The sequence below is a fragment of the Cyphellophora europaea genome (assembly GCF_000365145.1).
Source record: "Cyphellophora europaea CBS 101466 unplaced genomic scaffold supercont1.14, whole genome shotgun sequence".
Taxonomy (NCBI): Eukaryota; Fungi; Ascomycota; class Eurotiomycetes; order Chaetothyriales; family Cyphellophoraceae; genus Cyphellophora; species Cyphellophora europaea.
In genome coordinates this window covers 382,582-405,557 of record NW_008481802.1, presented here as the reverse complement: position 1 = coordinate 405,557, position 22,976 = coordinate 382,582, and the positions used below count along the sequence as shown (strand labels likewise).

Below are 22,976 nucleotides of genomic sequence, written 5' to 3'. Positions count from 1 at the left end.
CGGCACCTCGTGGCCAAAAGACGTCTTTTAACAGGACTCGCGTGTCGATTCTGAAAACTCTACAAGACCCACGACCACCACCTCGGAATTGTGAACCGAGAACCTTTCCCCGGCCAGGTTGACGGGTCCTCTGGGCACTTCTGGTGCTCATTTCGCCGTCAGCAACATGACCGACATCTCGGCGGCGAATGTCGATAATCTGCGGAAAGAGTGCAGTCCGGCTGCCATTCGCAGAATTCGGAATGCCATCGCTGGAAAGCAACTCGCGAAGGCTGAGTACATTCGTTATGGACTACTCCCGGCCTTGAGTGCCATCCTTACCAATTCCTCCGAAACCCAGCTCGTCCTTGAGACCGCCTATATCACCTCCGCCATCGCGCACGAAGGTCCAGCTTATGTCTCTCCGATCCTCAAGAGCGCTCTACCTACCATCCTTCTCCAGCAACTCTCCAAAGATGCGCCGCCACGACACCAGCTTGCTATCCTGCGGTGCCTGAACACCATTGCAGATGGCCTGCCTTCAAAGGAGTTTGGACAATGGCCGGAGGATACAACCTTAGCAGATCTGCTCTACATCAAACCATACACACAGTGCCTTGTGTCAGGCATATCAAATGCCTCGCACTCGTTGATCTCTCAACAGATCTGTGATTCAACAATAAGTCTGCTCTGCAAGACCTGTAAGACAGAGGCGCAGAAGCGAACCCTGGTGGACCTTGAGATACTGCGAATCCTGGCGCAGAGACTAGCATCGTTCGTCGTCTCGGATGGACTTGTTGTACCTTCTCCTGAAGCTCTGGATTTCCCGTCGAGTATAGCATTCGGTCTTCCTGATCCTGCACCGCCAAACGCGCACCTTTCGCCCACCCTCGAAGCGATAGCTCTGCTCATCGAAAACTCCAAAGAGCGTGCTGAAGGCCTCTTGTCAGAACCAGCCCTTAATACTGTCCTACCCCAATCCCGCGAAGAATTCTCCGCAGCAGACGTTCGGACATATGGCAATACCAATTTACCGCGTCCACGACACAGAGCCCTGGATGCACTCTTGCCTCAGGTGCCCGCAAAGGAACGAGTTGGATCGGCCAGCAACCTCAATTTCCCTCCTCTCGGCAGTGGCGGCCCGTTGCAGCGTCGCAGATCGTCCTTCCACCCCGTTCCACCTCAGTTGTCAAACATAAATTTCGCTCCCGACAGTCAAGATGACAAGGAGGAGAAAGCTCTTGTTCCCTATCTGCTTCTTATTGCAAGGGAGTCGAGGGGGCGACGACGTCTTTTGGCTTGCAAGGTGCTCATTATCCTACACGTGCTGAAGCTGGTACCCAAAAGCAGATCCCGAACCTTTGGCGCGCTTCTCGTGCCTCTGCTTGCTCGGATGCTGGATCACAGCGAGCCGACTGCAGAGGATGGTGTGCCCAACGTAGGGTCTTATATGGCTGCCGGCATACACTATAGTAAGGTGGCTCCCGCGGTACTTGGACTTCTCATCGTGGATGATCCGGAACTTCAGAGGGCCGCTGTGGAAGCGAAGGCTATCGTAAAGCTTGCTGTCGGTCTCAAGAGAAGTTTTGAAACATCGTCGAATCGAAAGTACACGCCTTGGAGACCATACAAGGAAACTCCGATGGAAATCGAGCCAACGTCAGAAGATTGTACGCTTGGCCACGGAGGACCATCACCAACCATGCGACAAGCTATGCTGTACCGGGAAGGCACCCTTCAAGCCCTCGCTGCTGTCGCACCTTTCAACGACGACTATCGAAAACAGATTTGCGACCAAGGCGTGCTGTTGCAGATCATGCAGGCAATGGATCCTTACCACATTCGCAAGGCTATTACTTCAAACGTTGAGGACGAAGCTGCAGGCAATTCGGCTTCGACTATTCTGGCTGCGTGTGGTACCGTGCGGGCTCTGACACGGTCTGTGACTGCGTTGCGCACGAAGCTAGTTGACATGGAGGTGGCGAAGACCGTGATCAGGCTCATGAGCAACCCTGATCCGGAGGTTCGCATTGCTGCGACCAAGGTCCTTGCGAACTTGGCAATGGATTTTAGCCCGATGAAGGAATCTGTTGGGGATACTGCGGTGGTCAAAAAGCTCTGTGAGCAAGCCCATTCGGCCAATGCGAGACTACGACTCGAATCCATTTGGGCACTCAAACAACTAGTGGTGAACGCCTCCAAAACCCTCAAGTTTGAAGTTGTGAACGAGTTAGGATCTAGTTGGATTCGTTTACTTATCCGGACTGATCCATACGACATTCCTGGTGGTGAAGTTATTGGACTTATCGTGGACAAGGATTACCCTCCCAGGGTGAATGCCTCAGAGGACACAATCATGAGTGAAGACTCTGATGGAGAGGATACTACCCCTTTCGCAGACGCCAGCCCGCACCCCTTCGAACCCGAGGATGATTTCAATCGTCATACACCCGAGGACGATTTAGCAATTCAAGAGCAAGTATTGGACCTCCTACGCAATTTGTTCTGTGGAGACACTGCATCTGACCTTGTCGACTATGTGCTTGGCCAGATGGGCAAGACCGAATTCTTCGACATTCTGCGGAAGCGTCTCGTGGGCAGGAAGCTGTATGGGGCCACCAGAAAGGATACTATCGAATCCCCGGCCCCAATTGGCATTGTGAGCAAGGTTTTGTACATTGTGGTGCATATCGCAGCGTGCAGCCAGCGGTGGCGGAAGAACTTAGTCAGCGAAATGACGCTCCTCAAGGTTGTTCTTGGCTTTCACGGTCATCCGGAACGCGACATTCGGACCCAAATTTGCTGGTTGGCCATCAATCTGATGTTCGAGGACGACGTCAGTGACAGAGCGTCATGCAAACAGCGTGCGCTGGAATTGACAAAGATGGGCTACCGTGAGAAGATCTCTAAATTGGAGAACGACGTGGATCTGGACGTGAGAGAGCGAGCAAAGACAGCAGCCCATCTTTTCTCTAGCCTGCTTGAAACAAGGTGAGGAGTGCAGCTCCGATAGCACAAACGTCGTACAGGCTCCGGCCTGCCAATATGATTATCATTGCCAGAAAGTTTGCTGCGGAACAGAGGTAGATGGCGATGCATTGCTCTCGAGCTCTTGCGCTATAGTCGTAGTCAAGCCGTACCGTGTTGTGCCGGCCAACCGGATAGCATATCCGGAGCAAATCTTGGCACTAATCTGAACAAGGCTGTGTCAACAACCTATCAATTTGCAACCCAGCATTATGCCATTGTAGACAGAACTTGTACCGCCTATTCGACGGGTATGCAGCACAATATCAGGCGCGGCCCAGCCCAAGAATTCGTCCATGATGGCCCTACCCGCAAGATATCCCCGAGCGACGATTCGCAAAGCTTTGACAGGCCACTCTCAGAAGCGCCTAACTCGAGACGTTGACGCGTTAGTCTACCTGGAATACGTGCTGTTTATGGAAGAGTATGTCTCTCCGCGATTATTGATGCGTCCGAAACGCTGAGACATGACAGGTTAATGAGAAATGCTGAGCGCAAAGCCAAGGCTGGCGGCGAGAAGCACATTGCAGCACGCGATATCAGAATGCTGACAGCTGTAAGTGGGCGTCTATCAGTCTCGTCGGGAAGTGACTGACAATATCTAGAGCACGTTGAGGAAGTTCAAGGGTTGAGAACCATGAGCCAGCTGGATACGGATCCAACGCTTTGGGTAGCCCGCTGGGGTCTCACGGAAGATCGTAGACCACACGGACCACTCGAGGCGCGCGATATATCGAACAGAGACACAGGATGTTTTCTACGTCCTTACGCAGGGGAGGGGGCGGACTGGGTATCTGATCCCGCGGACTCGCCCAGGAAGCCGGTGTCATATGGCTCTACACGCGAGCTGTCCGAATTGTCCATCGTACATGGTTGGGAGGGCGAGAATCACGACACAAATAGCATACGTTCCTAGCTTTCGATGCCCAGCGTAGTAGATGCAACACAATAGGAAAGCTCGAAGGGAAGCAGTACATGTACGGAGGCAGGCCGGTCTTGGCGTCTAGTGGAGCCCGGACAGGTTTCTGGCACGATCGATGGATTTCCCTCACAGCTCACCGAACAAAGAAACCTCAGGACTACTTCTCGTGTTCAGAAATTCCATCTGCTTTCGTTTCACTTACGCTCGACAAACATCGCATCGCTGACTATCTGCGACTCCTTGCCCACAAACACTTTTGTTCTCCGCATCAATCCCGATACAATGGCTTCCGTGGACTCGAAGAACGCGAAGAAGAGGAAGGCTAAGGTCGATGTCGTCGCCTCTACCGAGACTGCCAGTCAGGCCTCTGATCCCACTCCTGCTGCAAGTTCCAATGGAATAGACTCCGTGGAAAGCCCCTACATTAGAGAGTTGTCCAAGTAAGCTAGTCTTGAGATTGACTTGGCTGACCGCTAATTGTCATGCAGACAAATTCGCAACTTGAACAAGAAGCTCTCAGCCTCAGCCAAAGCCGACAGTGTCCTGGCGGAGAACCCTGGCAAGACAATCGACGAACTGGTCGCGAGCCGCAAGCTTAATGCCGATCAAAAGAACCAGCTTGAGAAGAAGCCAGCCCTGAGGGCTCAGCTGGTACAGCTCGAAGAACAAGTCACGCAGTACCGCAGCTTCTCTCAAGAGCTTGAGGAACGCTTCAACCGCGAGAAGTCCTCCCTCATCGAATCTCACGAGGCCGAGATCGCCCAATTGAAAGAGGAGGCTGCCAACAATGCGAAAGCTGCCGAGTCCAGCAATCTCGAAGAGTCTTTGAAGATCATCACCCACTTCCTCCACGCGGCTGCCTCTAAGCGCCAGAGCGAAGATCCTGATTCCGACGAAGCACGCGCCTTCGAAGGTGCTCTGCTACTAGTCTACCAGGGTAACGAGTCCTCTCTGTCTACCCTCCGCAACCTCATTCAGGGTTCCGAGGACAAGATCACCGATACGCAGGGTGAACTTGTCGACTATACCTATGCCCAGATCAAGCACGCCGCTTTGTCCGAGGTCGAAGCCGTCGAAGGGGAATCAGCTGATGGCCCTTCAAGTCATGAAGCTTCCGCTGACACCGACCCAACTATCGCAAACGCGGGTCTGACAGAGCTGCAAGACACCACAACTATTCCAATTCGCACCAACGGCGCCGGCGAGACCGAGCCCGCCTCTGCCGGGCCCGAGCAAGCTTCCACGGCCGATTCGGCCGCCAATGCCATTGCCGAATCGAAGTGGGATCCCGAAGCTTCTGTCCACACCGAGGTCAGTGCAGCTGGTGAGGATTGGGTGAATGTTCCTCGTGATCCCGCCGAGACTGATACCGGCTTGCAAGCTACCCCGGCTGCTCCAGCGGCGCAGGTTGAGAACAGTAACAGTTGGGCTGATGAGATGGACCACAACCCTCCACCAGTTCCGGAGAACGATGGCTTTGAGCAAGTCAAAGGCCGGCACTCTGAGCACCGCGGACGTGGTCGTGGGAGAGGAGGACAACAGCGTGGTGACTTCCGCGGACGCGGTCGTGGCGGACAGCGTGGTGACTTCCGAGGCCGGGGCAGACCTGGCGAAGGGCGCGGCCGAGGAGGTCACCGTGGCGAACGCAGTTGAAAAACTGAAAGCTGAGCCGTGCAGTCAGGTGTCATCACATTCATATGATTGTGGAGCTTTCTTGATACCACTCCCTTAATCGAGGCGTGAAAAGCACGTGCTGCTGCATAGCCGATGAAAGAGAAGCAGAGTGGTCATAGAGATTGAGAGTCGTTCTGTGCCTTTTCCTGGGGCGTTTCTTCCTCTACGATAAGCATGGCGAATGGTGAGTCAGAAAAGCAAGCGGTCGTCTTGCCCATTTTGCATTCCTTGCGTTGCGCAATCGAACTCGGACACGAATACTCAAAAAAGAACACCTTATGAAAAACGAAACGGACCATTATGAAAATGTACCACCACCAGATCACGACGGTTTACGCCTCACGGTACGCATGTACACCACTTGCCGAGAATGTCAGGGTGTATAAGAGCATGCCGTAGGTTGCGAGGCAGCAGCAGAAGCCAAGGCTTGTGTGCGACTCGGGAGGTGGTATCAGGGCCTGCTGCTGCTACGGATGAAAAGTTGAGAGGTCTGCCACAGTACCAGTATCAGAGCGATTCTTGTCGGAGTGGCTTGTAAGCTGCTCTGCTGGCATGCGAGCTTCTCGCCACTGCATCAATCATATGCCTTGGCCTCCCTGATTGCTTGACGCTCTATTTGCGTGACAAATCGTCAGATGCTCTCTTGTCGAAGGCCTTGCTGTCTGCCTGTATTATCATTGTTGCCAAACGCCAAACGCTGCGTGGTGTTGCCAGAGCTCTCTCATTTGGAGTACATTCTCCGCCCGGCTCTGTTCTCACAATTCGATACTCAGGTCTTTGATCATCACAAGGCCACTTCCCCACCCTATCGCCGCCCAACCTGCGGCCGCCCGATTCACGTTCCAATCCATCGCTGTGACCGCCTGCTCCTCCTCGAAGATCACTTCCGCCGCTGCGGGATCCTCATGTTTGTCGTCCTTGCCCTTTGCGGCAACCTTCTCCTTCCCTCGTCCCTCAGGCACATCACCTCCGATATCCAGATCGGCCTGCTCTACCTGATCCTTGCGCTTCCGTGACCTCTTGCTGCCGCGGGCCTTCGATTCTGCACCTCGTCCAAGGGAGAGGTCAATGTGTTCTGGCCGAAAGCCAAAGGTCAGACGCGAGATGCCGGGCCTCGTCGGCGGGCCGTGAAAGACATCCGTATTGTTAGGGTCGTTCGTACCAGTGACGTTGGGATTAGCCTCATCCGCCGGCCGCCAATCATAGCGACACAATTGCTGCAGCCACGCGCTACGGGTGCGCGAAGCCGGCCTGTTGACGAGCACACGGCGCAGGTAGTTGGTGGCGAAAACGTCGCCGCAGGCGTTGCCGATCAACAGGGATGGGTGATGGATCGAGCTGGCGAGTGAGGTAGCGGCGCCGCTTTGCGATGGAAGGCGTGCAATGTGAAAAATCTTGTAGAAACGGCGCAAGTGGTGGCAGACGACTGTGGTTGAGAATGAGCCTTCAGCGGAGCCGCGTGCACTGGGCTCGTATGCCGTGAAGAAGCTGCGCGTGAAGGGCGAGTAGGTGAGAGGTTTACTAGGAAGACGAGCGCGAGGGAAGGTGACGGTGTCGGAAACAGGGTGGCGGAGGTCTGTCAGCGTGGTGTCACCGCCAGCGGACGAGGATGCGACAAAGTTGCCAGTCGCTGGAAGAAGGGGATAAGCTGGAGCGAGGGCCATGATGTAAGTGTTATGAAGCATATGGTCGAAGAAAGGCTGGGGTGGGTTTGGGGATTTGGCACACTCAAGGACATCATACGCATAGAGCATGCCATTGGAACAGCCGACCAATAGGTCTTTGCTGGAGGCCCAGGAGATTGTTGAGAAGACAGAATCGTCCCTAGTCATGATGATTGGGGAAGTGGACTGCGCAGGCGGTGATATATCGATGGGACTCGTTTCGAGCTCCAAGAAACTTGTGCCAGGTCCTTCGTAGTGAAAATCCAACGCGAGGATTCGAACATGAGAATCAGTTGTTAAGATAGCCAGCATCCGCGGGGCCTCCTGGTCAGTGTTGAGCGGTGAGGTTGGAGCCCACTCTAGACAGCGGATGTCGCCACCACGGATGCCGATTACTTGCTCCAGCCGGGGTTCCTCTCTTGCATCAAGGGAAAAATACTCTTGTAACGTTGCTTGAGTCGGCACGATAGTTGAGCCAAAGCTCCACAGCTGCACAGCCGAGGGATAGTTGGACGAAGGGGTAAATGCTGGGCCAAAGAGGCGGCGAGGTGTGCTGTGCGCTGCACGTTGAGCCGGCGTACAGCCTGTCGCAACTGCAAGATATTGTTTCGGTCCGAGGACTGGAGCCCACGCTAAAGCTTTGACTTTCTCGCCAACATTGATCATCCATCCTTCGACTTGATTTTGTGACGGTGTAGACGCCGACGAGGTGTGTTGTGGTGTAACATCGCCACCGAGGGAGCAGCAACTGCGAATGCCAACATTGGACAAATGTAGCGTTTCGTTGTGGCCACGGACAAGGGAGTGTGTTAGACCAGTTGGCAAGTACTGCTGCGCTAGGGCGATGGATTCGTCTATAACTTTCAACTTCTGCTTCAGGAGTATACTCTTCAGGTCGAAATCGCTGACTCCAATTGTCGGGCGCTGCTTTTCGCTCTTGCGCCAAGGATGTGTCTCCCGCGGGCCGCCTTTCGGATGTGAGAGAGAAGCTTCTACCTGCCCCTCCGCTTGTTGTTGCAGAAAGGTGAACGAGGACTCGGGACTTCGAAGGGTGGACTGACTAGGAAGCGTGACATCGCGAGCTCTGAGCCACACCTCCCTCGCATGTAAGATAGGCGAAAGATCCTCCTCACCTGACCCATACAATGTTGGGTATAGTATCGCTGGCGAGCCGTTCTTTGGTGGGTCCTTCAGACCACGAGAAAGACCTGATGCTGATGCCACTGGAAGCCCTTGGGCAGTCACTTTTGGCTTCATACCACCATTAGATATGCGCGACCAGGAGTCGTTGCGGCCGACATTATCGGAGACGGGGCTCGAGCCTTCCGAAGTAAGAGAGACGTCATCGCTACCAGAAGAAGGTTCTTCGGCGAAGGTCGTAGTTTGCCGGAAATCCTCGTCCTCGGACTGGTCGTAGATGATATCGCGATCAGACGGCGAGGACCCTGAGGAAGTAGATGCGGCACGGATTCTTCTTAATGTGTCTCTGTCCCAATCTGCTCCGACGTAGCGCGGATTCGTCCGGCGTTCCCGCCGCGATCGCCGCATGGGTGATGACATTGAGTACTTTCAAACGGAGCACTTCCCAAGGCTGCAATTGGGGCTTCAATATGGGGCTAGCAGGGTTGCACAAGAGCCATCAGCGCGACTATACGAATCCGGACGGAACGTTCAGTAGCATTTGTGGTCACTTCAGATGAGGCTCGCGTCGATGGCACAAAGTACATATCTTGAAGGTTGGTGAAGGTCTAGACAAACGAAATCGGGCGATTCTTGGCGCCAAGCCGGGGCAAGATCAATGGTTCATGCGAATAAGAGTACTTCGGGTGCCGCATAGCTTGTTGTTCGGATGGTCTTGCAGTATTCTGAAATCCAGATTAACAGCACTCCGTTCCAGAAGCTACTCGGTCAATCAGAGTCAGTGTTACTTTCGTCAGCATCATGGGGCCGTTCAAAATTGCTGTCGCTACTGACCACGGGTTGCGCGTGTTGAGCGTGTCAAACGAGAGGCACGGTCGCCAATGATGGGTGACTGTAAACGTGTCTCGCCTGCTGCTGAAGCCAAGGGCAGACACCCGAGTGCCAGACCCTGCCAGCAGGCACGCAGTCAAAGCATCGGCTGATCAGCGCATGTCGATAGAGATCGCGCTTTTCGCTAAAGCCCGCTGTTGGAGAGGTACGTGTTGCTCGTCTCTCGCCAGGATAGTCGAACATGGAGTCGCATGTAAGGCCACCCTTTCAAGCTACCGCTTGTTCACATATTGCAGACCGGACGCGTGGCTCTCTACAGACGCCCTCCGTCCTGCAGGCTGGGCGTTGCGAAGCGTCGTCACAAAAGCTGGGCGTTAGCAATGCCTCCCTTGACGGTACACGAATCCCAGACATCCTGACAAGAGCCGGTTCCTGGCCGATTAAAGCATCAAGCCATCCTCAACCGGACGACGCTAAACTTCTTTTACGATGTCGGGCTTGGCTCTTGCTCGAGCACCGTGCGCGAAACTTTACGAGCCAATCAAGTCGGGCAATCGGAGCTGCGGTATCTGTCCCGCGACGATCCCGTTGAGCCTGACGCGTCCTGTGATGCAAAATGGCAGATGTTGATTGGATGGGAGACTTTCTGCTCCTCGAAAATAGTAGGAGAGTGCGCCGATGGACTGGGCGTCCGAACGGGCAGGGCTGATCCCCGAACTCCTTGAATTCGTATATTGCAAGCCACGAGCCATCCATTCTCCTGTCTGCTCTCGGCCCATCACCAAGTCAGTGTACTGGACTGAGTATTGACACCGAAGCATAATGGCATTCCGAACAGCCATGGCCAATGTCCTAGCGGCGATTTTGCTCGTGGCGGTTGTCAAAGCTGATTCATACAACGGATACGGCTGGAACAGAGACGGCGGGGGTCGAGGATGGAGGTATGGCGACGACAACGACGACGACGACGACGGCGACGGTAATAGCATTTACGGCGACGAAGCGAACGGCTTCGGGCTGGGAAGTGCTGCGTCCTTCGACCGAGCCAACAATGTCTTGATCGCCCACGCGATCGTCGCTTCAGCCGTATGGTAAGTGAAGCCTACACCAGCCATTCCGCAGTTCGGAGTTGTGTACCCGGATCAAGAACAAGTCCTCTTTTTGGCGGATTCAATGCTTCAACAGCCACTCCACTGGTCTCTCTGCACCTTGATCAACGCCCTTGTCTTGAGCAAAGTAACTGATGAGGGGTTTCCTGTGCCTGCAGGGTGCTGTTCGTACCATGGGCAGCCCTCATTCTTCGCATCAACCTCAAAAGCCCCATCGTGCTCAAGCTGCATGCGGGCTTGCAGATCTTTTCGTACCTGGTATACATTGCTGGTGCTGGCATGGGGTAAGTTCATCTCACAACGTAATACGAACAGCACTGACTGGTTCATAGAATCTGGCTGGCGCAGCAGATGGCACCTTACGGTGTCTGGAACGATGTCCACCCGCGACTCGGCCTCGCAATCCTCGCCATCGCGTTTTTCCAGCCTATCTTCGGATTTGTTCACCATCGTATCTTCAAAAAGCGGTCCGCTGCCGCAACAGCCGGTACTCCAACGAAGCCACCTGGACGCACAGTGATGTAAGCGCCCGCCGAACAATGTCAGGCAACAATGCTAATCGTCAATAGTGGTCGTGTTCATCTGTGGGTTGGTCGTTCCCTAATCGTGCTGGGTATTATCAACGGAGGACTCGGGATCCGGCTGACAAGCTTCTCTCCCTTTCGCACTGATGCTCAGACGCGCACGAGTGCAATTGTGTATGGAGTTATAGCTGGCGTCATGTTCGCCTTGTATGCCCTGCTCGTCGCCATGTTCGAGACTCGGCGAAAGCGTGCTCAAGGCAAAGCTCCGCCCTACAATATTGCTCAACAAAAGGGCCTCCCTTCCTATGAGGAAAGTCAGAGTTCTGCATCGAGTTTGGCCTCGAGACAAAACACCGGCGGGTACAATGGTACTGGTCCTGCACCCACTGCAGCACCAATACCCGGTGGGAATGCTCCACGGTACTCGTGAGGGTGCCACATGCTGTACGTGCTCCCGGAATGACAGCGATGGCTATATTACAGACTGAGATCAGATTTTGATGGACTCCCTGGCGTCAAGAGATACCCTTTAGATAAAACCATCTACACGACATGTAGAACAGTGTTATAGTCGAGCCATTAATCTGAAGTGGCAATTGAAGCGCAATTGTATGCAGCAGTACTGAGTATCCCTAATCAGCGAGCAGATGACGAGTCTCCCATGGAAATAAGTGGCCTTCAAGGCTTCTCCGCCCCGCGGTGGGGTACGCCTACATAGGTTTCGGTGCTCTCCATATAAGGAACAGTGTTACAGGACAGTATCCGTTGCTGTTCGTAGAAAAGGCACGATCGATCACCAAGAATACTCACAAGTCTCCAGATGAAGGGATTCGATTTGAGTCTTGGGCTAGAAGGTCAACATGTCCTTGTTACCGGAGGAGCCGGGATGATAGGTTCCACTGTCGTGGATGTGAGCAACGTCTCGTGCCTGCACTTGTATTCTACTGACGCTGACCCAGGCATTTCTCGCAGCCGGCTCGAACGTCTCTGTTTTTGATGTGATGCCAGTGACGGCCGAGAAGGAACGCATGTTCTGCCAGACAGTTGATATCACAGATGAGCACGGCTTAGTGACCGCGTTTGATCAAGCTCGTGCTCGATTCGGGGATATTGGAGTGTGTATCGCAGTTGCCGGCAAAGACCTCTCCTTCATAGGTAGGGCTGCAAATGTGCCTGCGCCGGTGATTGACGAAAACAGAACACCATGCTACCATGGCCACGATGAGCGTAGAACAGTTCCGGCAGACGAACCGAGTGAACTTAGAAGGAACATTTCTGACAGCCCGCGAATGGCTGCGAGGCATACAGTCCGCTAGAAACCCAGACACACTGCAGAATATGTCTTTGGTGGTCTTTGGATCGGAAGCTGGCCTGATGGGTGTTAAGAGTAATGCAGACTACGCATCGAGCAAAGCAGCCTTACAAGGCCTAGTCCTCAGTCTAGCTCCTGATGCGGCCAGTATACATCCTCGAGCGCGTGTCAACTTGATTGCTCCAGGCCCCGTGGATACACCTCAATTTCGAAAAGAGATCGCAGAAGATCCTTTGGAGGGATGGACGGAGGTAGCAACAGTGGCGCAAGGCCGTCCTACACCAATGTCGGCGGTAGCGTACTCATGCTTGTTCCTAGCGAGCGAGCGATATAGCTCCTCCGTCACTGGGCAGTTCCATCGTCTAGATGGCGGCAAGTCAGGCAAACTCTTTCATCTGCCTGCAAGAGGCAGCATCCGATAGTGAAAGGGAGAATAGAACACGCTCAGGGTTGCCTGACTGAGGTTCGACAACCAGGCGTCCGTGCTCAACGATGGCTTGCATATGTGGCGAAGTCTGAAGGTATCCTGGAGCAGTTCCTGTCGTCGCGCTCGAGCTGCAAGAGGTGTGGGTTAAAGCTCTGAACTGGCATCGATGTAGCTCGCGAATTTCTATGGCAACGATGATGTGTCTCAAATCGAGGAACAACAGTGGTGCAAGTGCACTAATGGCGAAAAGTGAAGATACTTCGTTATGCTGTTGAGAGATAATCCTCGTCTAGACTCAGCGGCTATCTGCACGACGCCCTAGGCGTGAGTAGCCTACCGGCAACTTTGACTTGGGCGTCGAATGATCAGAGTTTGGTGATCGCAAATCGCGCCGATAGCCCACACAAAATCAGCCGAAGTGCAAACCGACCATGCCACAAGAGCGCCAATAGGTGATTATTGCCTCGCCACACGTTTAACCTGGAAAGTCCATCCAGGCTTCTGGGGATGGATGGGCTGTGGGTGGCTGATGGGTGGCAAGTGGGAAGAGGAGTTGATGGCAGAACGTAATTACTAGTAGTCCACGCGCAAGTTATCCGAACAGGCCAGAGGATGCCTGCCAAGCTCTTACCGTAGATTCCCTCACCAGCACTCTGGGGTCACCGACTGAACTCAAACCGGCCCTTACATCGTCTGTTCATTTCCCCGCTTGTTCACTGCCACGACCCTTGTTGTCAATACCGAACAGTCAATTGAACTTGGCAGCGACCTTACGGCCCTCGACTGCATCTTGCTGGTGCCCTCCTCGTTTGCCGCCGCGACGCGAAACCCCTCCAGAAAGAGCTGCCTGATTCAGTCAAGAAAGAAGCGAATAAGCCCCCCGAGGAGAATATCCCGTCGCTCGTCCTGCTCGTGCACCTCAAGTTTTTTGCCCTTGTAGTAGGTCAAATGCATTAAATCGGATATTGCACCATACTTCGGATCGGTGTGGTCAAACGACGAAAATGGGTAGCACAGACGACGACTTCTATCTGTTCAACAGCAGCCTGGCGCCGACACCAAACGATTTTGACGCCTTCCTCGCCAACGAACCCGAGCAAGATCTCGCGCATGATGGCCTCATAAACCCCTCCGACCTCATAAAGAAAGAACAGTCCGCAGACAGTCCCGCATTGGACTTCCAGCAGAACCACCGTGGATCCGAGTCCTCAAGCTCCGATGAATCACTACAGCACAACCGTACAAACTCTGAGGTGTCCATATCCTCGAGCGCTTTTGCCCAGAATGCCGCTTGGGGTTCCGGAATCAATGGCCTCAGTATGCCAGCATATAATGACTCGATGATGGGCGGTGTGGAGAACGATTTTGAGGCAAAGATGGCTTCCGACTTCGATTTCGAGACCGCCGGCAGCACCCCCAGCGGCTTCGATCCGCAGATGTCCTTCGCGCCCGTCGTCGCCCCTGCTTCACAGTCGCTTAAGAGGGCTGCAAATGTGGCACGCTTCGGTCAGGCGAAAAGCGCCTCTCCAAAAATGGCAAACGCCGCACAATCGGGGTTTTACATTGCGAACTCGAGAGAAGCTTCGCCTCTCAATGCCATGCTTTCTGGACCATCTGGTCATTCTCCATGGAATAAACACTCGCCCTCCGCCGGTCTCGAGGAAACATTTAACACCATCACCATGAATGGGGACTCGCCCGGCAATCCGGCATTCTCCCCAAACATGCAATTCAACGGCAACTTCACCTTTGATGCCGACTCAAGTGCAACTCCATCCTCCTTCGGGATGGACATTGCTTCTCCGCCTTCAACTTCTACCTCTGCTCCTGATGGAACACCTAGATTAACCGTGCATCCGACCTCGCTCAAGTCTCGCGTAGAGACGCAGATACCGATCATTCTGACAATGTCATCATTGCCCGTTGGGGCTAAGAAGTTGAAGCTACCGACGCACACAGTCTCAAAGCCAAAATTCCTCGTCAAGGGCGAGCAGGAGCCGGGCCCAGAGGTTCTTGAGTTGCATACGTCTTTGGTCTGCACCAGCGCTATGCAAGACAAGGTCAAGCTCCAGCGAGCTCTCGCGCGCGCACGTGGTGAAGAGCTGCCAGCTGCTAACAAATCCAGTCCGGCATCCTCCACAACGTCCTCCTCGTCCAGAGATGATGAAGATAAGCCATTGAACGGTGGTGAAGTCAAGATCTGTACCGGCTGCATCCAGCGAGAGCGAAAGCGCGCGTCTCGCAAAAAGCAGAAGAAGCCAGAGGAAGAAGAGGCTTTTCAACGAGACGAGGAAAGACGCGTGGTTGTCTTCAATACAAGCCAGATCAAGGACTGGGCAGAGATTCCGAAAGAGGGTGCCGAAGGTTCGGCGAAAGCTCCAAGAGCATCTTCTGCTCCTCCTGGCGCGATGCAGGTCGAGTTGCCAATGCGAATTGCCTGCTACTGCCGACACCAGAACGAGAAGCTTGGCTTTCAGGTCATCTTCACCGTCAAAGACCATCGCGATCGAGTTATCGCACAGAGTATGACTAACCCGATCATGATCACCGATGACCATAAGACACACAACGCTCCTACTGCTGTGCAACCGGTGGCTGCGCCTCTGCCCAATGCCCCAACACTTCCTGGTGCTGGAGTGTTTCAAACTTCGGGGAACGACCCCAAGTCATCGGCTACCCCCAAGATGTTCAAGCAGTCTTTTTCCACAAACGACCTCAATGGACTACAGAACAGTTTCAACCCAAAGTTCCCGATGGCTTCTTCTAGCAACCCATTCGCTATTTCTGGCATCTCAAATGCAACATCCGGAACATTGACTCCTCGGAACCTCTCCCGCCCGGCCTCGCCGAACGCATCAATGGGACCGTCAACGAAGCGCAGGAAACAAAGTGGCTCCGGGAAGCTGCCGTCAGGCTTGACAATGACGAGGCTCGATACAGTTCCCTCTCATCCCAGCTCGTCAACCATGCCAAACTCGGCAGCATCCTCGCCGTACGCGACCAACATGACCTCGTATATGCCGCCACCCACTGGCTCATATATTCCGCAACGTCCTCCAGGATCTGGAACGAGCCCACCTACCCCCAACGGCACTGATCCTACATTTGCCTCTATCAATCGGTCGTTCTCCCTTGAGAACATGCCCAGGCAAGCCATGATCTCGGCGCCTCCTTCCCGGCAACCAAGCAGGCCAGGTAGCCCCGTTTCGGGCCGAAATAGCTTCGGCGCAGCTGATCAATCTCTTGCTTCGGGTGTCAGCAATCAGCTGCAGAACCAGCTATCGAGACGAGCTCCTCCGCTGATCCATAAGCTTGTGCCTGCCGAAGGCTCCGTCACCGGCGGTACGGAGGTGACACTGCTGGGCAATGGATTCTACCAGGGTCTGGAGGTCATGTTTGGAGACACCGAAGCCACGACAACAACATTCTGGGGAGAGAAGTGCCTGAATTGTATAGCCCCACCAGCGCTGCAACCGGGTACCGTTACGGTCATCTTCAAGCACGAACATCGCAACTACATGCAACAAGGCGCACAAACTAGGCCGGTTCTCTTCACCTACACAGATGACCGCGAGTTGGAGATGTTTCGGCTGGCGCTTCGAACGATCGGTAAGCAGATGAACCACCCGACTGATGATCCGTACTCCGCTGCCCAGCAACTTCTCCAGGGCTCTCACCAATCCATGTGGGGAGCTCCGAATGGAGGCTACAGTATGGGTCATCAGAGGAATGGCGGTATGACTGGTGCACCAATGGATGCAATGGAGCTGGAGAACACCATGGTTCGACTGCTCGAGTACATGGACCTACGGGCGCCATCTGCTCTGGCTAGGCTGGATCTCCGACGTCCCTCCGGACTGACTCTACTTCACCTGGCGTCGTCACTCGGTTTGACGAGATTTGCCGCTGGCTTACTTGCGAGAGGTGCCAACCCGCATCTGGTGGACAGGAATGGGCACACTGCGATGCACCATGCGGCAATGCATGGCCATACTTACATCCTACAACGACTGCGACTCTCGGGCGCTAGCCATAAGGTTCGGAGCTTCAAGAACTTCACGCCTGCAGACATGGCAACGTCTCTACTCTCATACCAAGCGGTGACGGTTCCCTCCGCTCATTATCGCTCTCGGAGCGTCGGTGGAACTCCTATGAGGTTGCAAAGCCGGAAGGCAAGCTCTGCCTCTCTACACTCCTTTTGGGACCACGACTCGACTTACATGGATTCGGACTCCGACGAGGCTGCAATCGACGATACTGATCTGTCGCAAGAGCTGGCGCGTACTGGAACACGAAGCCGGACTGCATCAAGGCGTGGTAGTGCGCAGCTTCCTACCAACGGACTTGCGACGTTGACGGCGCATCGTTCGATGGAGCCCGAAGCGAATGACACTTTCATGGCAGCATGGCGAGATCAGCTACAGAACTCGATACAAAGGTACAACGAGGCCACCCAGGCCTTCCAGTCGATGATGCCTAGCTTCCCAGCATTGAACGGTCACCTCCAGGCGCTGCAGCAGGAGTACCAGGGTAGTGCCATGGTTCGACGTGTTAGTCAGCTTTTCCCGCAAAGGCCCGGTACCTCGAGGTCGAACTCGCGTCGCAACGACGGTTGGTGGGACGCCTTGACCGGTAACCGTTCACCTTCACCAACACAGCAGCCTCCCGCTTATGAGTCGCTTTTCCCTGCGGATGGACCCTCACCAGAAGACATCAGCTTGAAGAAGCTTTCGGAAGAACAGGCTGCTGCAGACCTCATCATTGATCGTCATTTTGAGGCACAGTCATCGAGTCGGGCACCTCACAATCGCGACCATGATCAAGATGTTGGCGAGTTACTCCTACATCGCGATATTAAGCGCGTGGAATTGAGCAAGGATAGGAAACTATTCTTCGTTTGGGTATGCAATAACCCCTCCCCAAGGATTCTTCTCATTGACACATTCTAGATACCCATACTCGCCATCGTGCTTGGATTGATGCTCAAGAGCTCAGGCATTTTCGAGTTGTTTCGCAGCATCAACACGAACCCCGTTATGGATCGTATGGTGGGGGCTCAGGAAAGAGTAATTGAGGTGTTATAGGATCAGCCAGGTTGGCTTGTACATGACATATGAGTCGCACATGAAGCGGAACCAGGCCGGGACCAAAGTTTGCGTTACGTACTGTGAATAGCAGAGCGACATTTGTCGTGATTTTGAAATGCGGGTGTATTGGGACAATCTACGAAACTCGAGCTAGCTACCCGAAGTGATATATCTGCTGGAGCGGGAATTAGGGTGGCAAGCGCTTTAAAGCTTGCCGGGTCCGGAGCGGTCTGAGTGCATTTTTATTAATATTTTGCTTCGTAAAGACATTGTCCGTTCTTCACTAGTGAAAGTTGTGCCCGGTGATGTTTCGCGAGCAGCGATTTCTACTTCGCGATACATGTATCGTGGCATAAATCCTCAAGAAATTTGTTGGCTCAAGTTGAGGTCTCCTATCGAGACATAGGCCAGAACGAGACACGAAGAAGGGGACCGACTACCTCACCATTAAGTGCCGGTTACAGCTTCGATCGACCACGACACAAACTCAAAAGTTATGAAGGTGGTCTTGAACCAATTCATAGGCTTTAGGCTGTCTCTGACATCCTGACTGCCATGGGGAAATCTGCGATGGATCTCTCAACGACCATCACACGCCTACTCACCAGCCTCTCTACCCTGACTGAGCCGGACCCTCACGCGGCTCCCAACATGGCCTTCATCAGCAACATTCAGCAACAGAACATCCTCACGCGCCTCACGCCCCCCTCATCAATCCTCGCTCGCCCAAGCCTCTTGACCCTTCATCTCCTCTTTCCCCACGACCTCTTGCCCGCTCTCGACCTCCTCGACCGCGGCCTTGTCACCCGCTTGACCTGCCCATCGAATGTCTCTGAGGGCGAGCACAAATTCAGCAGCGGCGGCCGCGAGGTCTGGTACGTCCAGTCGGCATCCGCCATCACCGACGCGGAGCAGTCTCGGGTTGGAGTGGCTGGAGGGACAGGCAGGTTCCGCAACGCTCTGCGCTCAAAGGCGACTGACACGTTCTACGAAGTGCGCTTAGACAGCTGGAATTGCAGCTGTGCGGGATTTGCATTCCAGGCTTTCATTCTACTGACGACAGGAGAGGAAGTGTGGAAAGCAGACGTAGGCAGTGGTGGGCTGGGGAAGGATGATGTTGCCATGGCAGAAGGAAGCAGGGAAGGGTCCGCTGCAGAGGACTTCAGGTTCGGAGGGACAGCCATGAACGGAGGGATGGCACCGGTCTGCAAGCATATCCTAGCGGCGGCATTGGCGAGAAACATGCCCGCGTTCGTGCTGTCACCAGATAGGGAGGGCAGAGACCGTGAGCGACAGGCAGGCAGGCAGGAGCTGGCCGGATGGGGTGCGGGATGGGGAGATAGGTTTTGATATATCGGCGCAGCGAGTTCTCGAATTTGTCAAATGCGCGATGTGAGGACCACAACTCGTCCCAACCCCTGTACTGGTACATTCGTAACCTTGCGGATCACTTTTCCCGCAGTCTATGGACTGCTCTACTGTGTTACCGCCCGAGCCATGCTCGCGGAACGCCGATGCTAATGCAAGCTCAATCCAATCAATGGATACGTCGGTCAATTGCTCAACTCTTCTTCTTGCCTTTTCCCTTTGCATCTTCTTCAGGCTCTTTCTTCGCATCGCCGTTGACACCATTTGCCTTCTTCTCGTCTTTCTCACCTTTCTCACCATCTTTCTTCTCCTCGTCCTTCCTAGCCTCTTGCTCCTCCGCCTGCTGCCGGTTCTGTATCTTATTATCGATCAAGTCGTGGAAAGCAGTGATGGCGCGGACAAGTGAGCTCAGGTAGATGGTCATGAGCTGATCGTTGGTTTTGACACGCATGGCTCGGGCAAGTTCGCTGTTCTCCACCTGGTTTGCGGCGTTCGGTCTTGAAGCTGGCGGCGTCGAGATATTGGGAAGAAGATTGAAGATGTCTTGCAGATTGCCGAGTATGACATGGTTCACAGGTAGTTCGCCATCCAGTACTTTTTGGAGATACGCGCCAATCTCCCGCAACCGAAGGTGCAGACCTTGGAGGGACTGGAGCTGTGCTGTAATACGCGTGGACAGAGTGCCAACCGCAACGTCTCGAATGTCTCTTAGAAGGTGCTCAACGCCAATCTCCTCAGCCTCCTCTGCCTCGATGTTTGACGGGGTATGGACAAAGGTTTTGGACGCCGCTGTACCATCTTCACGAATTTCATCCACTGCGAAATAAGCATCCGTTGGTACACCAACTTCGGTAGGTTCGACAGAGATAACAACTAGTAGCGGGTTCGGCGTCCAACGTTTGAACACCTCGTTGATCTGAAGATCCGACGCCCGAAGGCGAGGGCCGCTTGAGTACCAGCCGACTAGAACTTCCTTCGCATTGACTTTGCGGTACATGTCTTTCATCTTCATATCAAATGTCAGTCACGGTTTGCGCAGGGACCTAGATCCACGAGAATTGCAAAGCACAGCGATAGTTCGAAGCTGTATTGGGTGTGCTTACCTGCTCGATATAGCTGAAGTCAATGAAGAACACATTAGGATCTTTCTCATCCTCTTCCCACGGAACTGTGCCATCGTTAGATTGATCACATTGGGGATGGAGCGAGGATACTCACTGGCGAAGCTGTTTGTCACACGGACTTTCTTGCCCTCATTTGACCCGAGGAGACAGCCGATGACTCGTTTGCGAGTACCTCTTGCGCTCCGATTGTAGTGGTCTGCACAGCTGAGGAGTACCAACGGCGCCACGGAAACCTGCTTGCTAACGAGAGCCAGTGCCTCGCCTGTTGTGCCCGGCATGATGTATAGAAAGAACGGTGACGTCTCGCGCAATCGACAAAGTTCGCGGGACAACAGATGCGGATCGACGGGCTGGTTGATCGAGATGTTGGAGGGAGAGATGGTCGACTGTACTTGATGTTTCCCTCGAAGCGCAGGCGCTGATGCGCGGACGCAGCAGAGTTAGGAGATAGCGGATTTAAGGCTCGACCACATGTGTCCTGGTCGTTCGGATTCCAGCATCAAGATCTCACAGCTTTTGTATGAGCCTGAGTTGCAACTCATTGCTGTGCGAGTACTGCAGCGACGTACTGCAGTCGGAACACCTACGAAGTACTTTGCGAATTTGTCGTCTTCCGCGAGAGCGGATGTGTTGTCATCTTATGGCAGGACCTGCTCTCGTTTGGGGAGCTCAGTGTCGAGCATGTATATTCACAGCGAAGATTCTTGCGCGTAAGAGTATGTTGACCCAACGATCGACGCGTAGCTATTATTTCATTACAGAGGCGAACGACGTATGATTGTGGTGAAAGAACGAGCAGATTATTGTCTGAGAAATGTATATAAGTCACCCGTCGCCAACTTTCTGCGTTGTCTTCCAGAGCGTAAGCCATGTAGCCCATCTCACTCAGAGCTGTCCGAACGATGCCATAGCTGCCGGACCACAATCCCGTTGTCATACCAGTCCTATCAAGCGAAGAGGCTCTGCCTGGCGACCTCGAGCTCGGACACCCGGACGCACTGGATTTTCTGTCTACAAAGCCAAGCACTCTTTCTACGTGTTGAAGCGAGGCAAAGGAAGCTTTCCCGCAGCTAACAACCGCTTTCATGTAATAGGGTTGAGACATTCCGCCCACTTGTTAGTACTGAGTAGAACGCGAGACTTGGTACCCCAGAAGTGATGTCAACGCCAATCTGCCGAGGCAGGGCCTTGGCATAGAACTCTAGCTTGGCGCGGTGCAACGGAGCGGCTGGAGCTTTGGGGTAGGGAATAGTACGAGCTTCGGGATTCTTCGCTTCACACTGCTCTCTGCCAACATCTTCCCACCGCCTTCCCTCTCTCTTGCAATTTCTCCTGCAGCTTTGCTACCCCAATCCTCTCGAGTTGTGTCTGCCTCGGTCCGGCCGCTTGACTAGAGCCTGAACACACCATGGGTGAGCTAAATCTCTAGCCCTCCATGTCCAACAGCTGACCTTCCCTCTGCGCCCGTCGATACGAAAGCCGAAGACCTGAAAGAGCTCGTGAGAACTCTGGAGAACCGCGTCCGGGCACTTGAACACAAGATCTCCGGCGAGGACAAGAAAACAGTCAGCGATGGCATGCGCCTGATTCTGATCGGTGCGTACAGCTCTGCAGCACCTTCTGCACGTGCTCATAATTTTAGGTCCCCCAGGAGCGGGAAAGGGTACACAGGCGCCTAGAATCAAGGAGAAGTACTGTGTCTGCCATCTGGTGAGCTTCAGCCGCGTACAGAGCTTGTCTACATCTACTCACACGTTTTACAGGCTACTGGCGACATGCTGAGAGCTCAAGTTGCACGCAAGACTCCGGTAAGCGAGGCCTCGCTGGCACAAGTACCTTGGGTTGGAGACGCCCAACGCTGATCCTGGACTAGCTAGGGAAGGAAGCAAAGAAGATTATGGATCAGGGAGGGCTTGTTTCCGACGATATCATGTTGAATATGATTCGGAACGAGCTAACGACCAACAGCGAGTGTCAAAATGGGTAAGTGAGCCTGTCTGCCGCGAAGCTTACTTGCGGCCAGGCATTGACTTCATTGGTTCTGTCAGCCGCTGACTGGCCTACAGCTTCATCCTCGACGGTTTCCCGCGTACTGTTGCGCAAGCCAAGGGTCTGGACGACATGCTGGTAGAAGAGAAGAAACCTCTCAAGCACGCCATCCAGCTCGAGATCGATGACGGCCTCCTCGTCTCAAGAATCACCGGTCGTCTCATCCACCCTGCCTCAGGCCGCACGTACCACAAGGTCTTCAGCCCACCCAAGGCGGAGGGTAAGGATGATGTCACTGGAGAGCCTCTCATCCAACGCACTGACGACAACGCCGATACGCTCAAGAAGCGATTGGCTACTTACCACTCGCAGACCAGCCCCGTGGTCGCATACTATCAGGACAAGGGCATCTGGAGTGGCATCGATGCTAGCCAAGAGCCTGGCCTGGTATGGAAGAACATCCTGGGCGTGTTTGGTGATGCGAAAGGGCAGCAAAGCGGCGGTGTCCTCGGAAAGCTAGGCTTGCGGTAAGCAACACAACATGACCTGAGTCGCACAGCCTACTTTGGAAAAGTGCTTGCATTGATGGGCGTTGGGACCGAGCTGATCCTTGACGAGTCAAACGATGCCCCTCCTGAGAGCATGCGGTATACGCCATATTGTATGTACAAACACGTTCATGAGCCCTTTTTGCGAGTGGCGAACCCTTTCAACGACCAGATACGGCGGACCGTGTGCGAGTTAGATCTAGCATATCCCGTCTGGCGAGCTCGGCAATAATACATACGTAGGTCCCTCA

The 22,976-nt window shown here is 54.0% G+C and overlaps 10 protein-coding genes across 10 annotated transcripts; 8 read left to right on the top strand and 2 right to left on the bottom strand.

Annotated features, from left to right (window-relative positions):
- Positions 1 to 166: 166 nt before the first annotated feature.
- HMPREF1541_10815 (uncharacterized protein) lies at positions 167 to 2,974 on the top strand (the record flags this gene model as incomplete). Its single annotated transcript, XM_008715484.1, has 1 exon — positions 167 to 2,974. One exon carries the CDS (start codon positions 167 to 169, stop codon positions 2,972 to 2,974), a length of 2,808 nt encoding a protein of 935 aa, XP_008713706.1.
- Positions 2,975 to 3,305: 331 nt separating this feature from the next.
- On the top strand, positions 3,306 to 3,638 carry HMPREF1541_10814 (uncharacterized protein; the record flags this gene model as incomplete). The annotated part of the gene is made up of 3 exons (XM_008715483.1): positions 3,306 to 3,430; positions 3,481 to 3,562; positions 3,612 to 3,638. 3 exons carry the CDS (start codon positions 3,306 to 3,308, stop codon positions 3,636 to 3,638), a joined length of 234 nt encoding a protein of 77 aa, XP_008713705.1.
- Positions 3,639 to 4,210: 572 nt separating this feature from the next.
- HMPREF1541_10813 (uncharacterized protein) lies at positions 4,211 to 5,581 on the top strand (the record flags this gene model as incomplete). The annotated part of the gene is made up of 2 exons (XM_008715482.1): positions 4,211 to 4,368; positions 4,417 to 5,581. 2 exons carry the CDS (start codon positions 4,211 to 4,213, stop codon positions 5,579 to 5,581), a joined length of 1,323 nt encoding a protein of 440 aa, XP_008713704.1.
- A 776-nt stretch (positions 5,582 to 6,357) lies between these two features.
- HMPREF1541_10812 (uncharacterized protein) lies at positions 6,358 to 8,826 on the bottom strand (the record flags this gene model as incomplete). Its single annotated transcript, XM_008715481.1, has 1 exon — positions 6,358 to 8,826. One exon carries the CDS (start codon positions 8,824 to 8,826, stop codon positions 6,358 to 6,360), a length of 2,469 nt encoding a protein of 822 aa, XP_008713703.1.
- Positions 8,827 to 10,077: 1,251 nt separating this feature from the next.
- HMPREF1541_10811 (uncharacterized protein) lies at positions 10,078 to 11,300 on the top strand (the record flags this gene model as incomplete). Its single annotated transcript, XM_008715480.1, has 4 exons — positions 10,078 to 10,328; positions 10,505 to 10,630; positions 10,679 to 10,813; positions 10,916 to 11,300. The coding sequence occupies 4 exons, from the start codon at positions 10,078 to 10,080 to the stop codon at positions 11,298 to 11,300; spliced, it is 897 nt and encodes a 298-aa protein (XP_008713702.1).
- A 782-nt stretch (positions 11,301 to 12,082) lies between these two features.
- Positions 12,083 to 12,604, top strand: HMPREF1541_10810 (uncharacterized protein; the record flags this gene model as incomplete). The annotated part of the gene is made up of 1 exon (XM_008715479.1): positions 12,083 to 12,604. One exon carries the CDS (start codon positions 12,083 to 12,085, stop codon positions 12,602 to 12,604), a length of 522 nt encoding a protein of 173 aa, XP_008713701.1.
- Positions 12,605 to 13,613: 1,009 nt separating this feature from the next.
- Positions 13,614 to 17,693, top strand: HMPREF1541_10809 (uncharacterized protein; the record flags this gene model as incomplete). Its single annotated transcript, XM_008715478.1, has 2 exons — positions 13,614 to 17,510; positions 17,559 to 17,693. 2 exons carry the CDS (start codon positions 13,614 to 13,616, stop codon positions 17,691 to 17,693), a joined length of 4,032 nt encoding a protein of 1,343 aa, XP_008713700.1.
- A 654-nt stretch (positions 17,694 to 18,347) lies between these two features.
- On the top strand, positions 18,348 to 19,046 carry HMPREF1541_10808 (uncharacterized protein; the record flags this gene model as incomplete). Its single annotated transcript, XM_008715477.1, has 1 exon — positions 18,348 to 19,046. The coding sequence occupies one exon, from the start codon at positions 18,348 to 18,350 to the stop codon at positions 19,044 to 19,046; it is 699 nt and encodes a 232-aa protein (XP_008713699.1).
- Positions 19,047 to 19,257: 211 nt separating this feature from the next.
- HMPREF1541_10807 (uncharacterized protein) lies at positions 19,258 to 20,466 on the bottom strand (the record flags this gene model as incomplete). The annotated part of the gene is made up of 3 exons (XM_008715476.1): positions 19,258 to 20,070; positions 20,168 to 20,232; positions 20,283 to 20,466. The coding sequence occupies 3 exons, from the start codon at positions 20,464 to 20,466 to the stop codon at positions 19,258 to 19,260; spliced, it is 1,062 nt and encodes a 353-aa protein (XP_008713698.1).
- Positions 20,467 to 21,596: 1,130 nt separating this feature from the next.
- On the top strand, positions 21,597 to 22,708 carry HMPREF1541_10806 (adenylate kinase 1; the record flags this gene model as incomplete). Its single annotated transcript, XM_008715475.1, has 6 exons — positions 21,597 to 21,600; positions 21,635 to 21,784; positions 21,831 to 21,898; positions 21,952 to 21,996; positions 22,062 to 22,171; positions 22,255 to 22,708. The coding sequence occupies 6 exons, from the start codon at positions 21,597 to 21,599 to the stop codon at positions 22,706 to 22,708; spliced, it is 831 nt and encodes a 276-aa protein (XP_008713697.1).
- Positions 22,709 to 22,976: the final 268 nt, after the last annotated feature.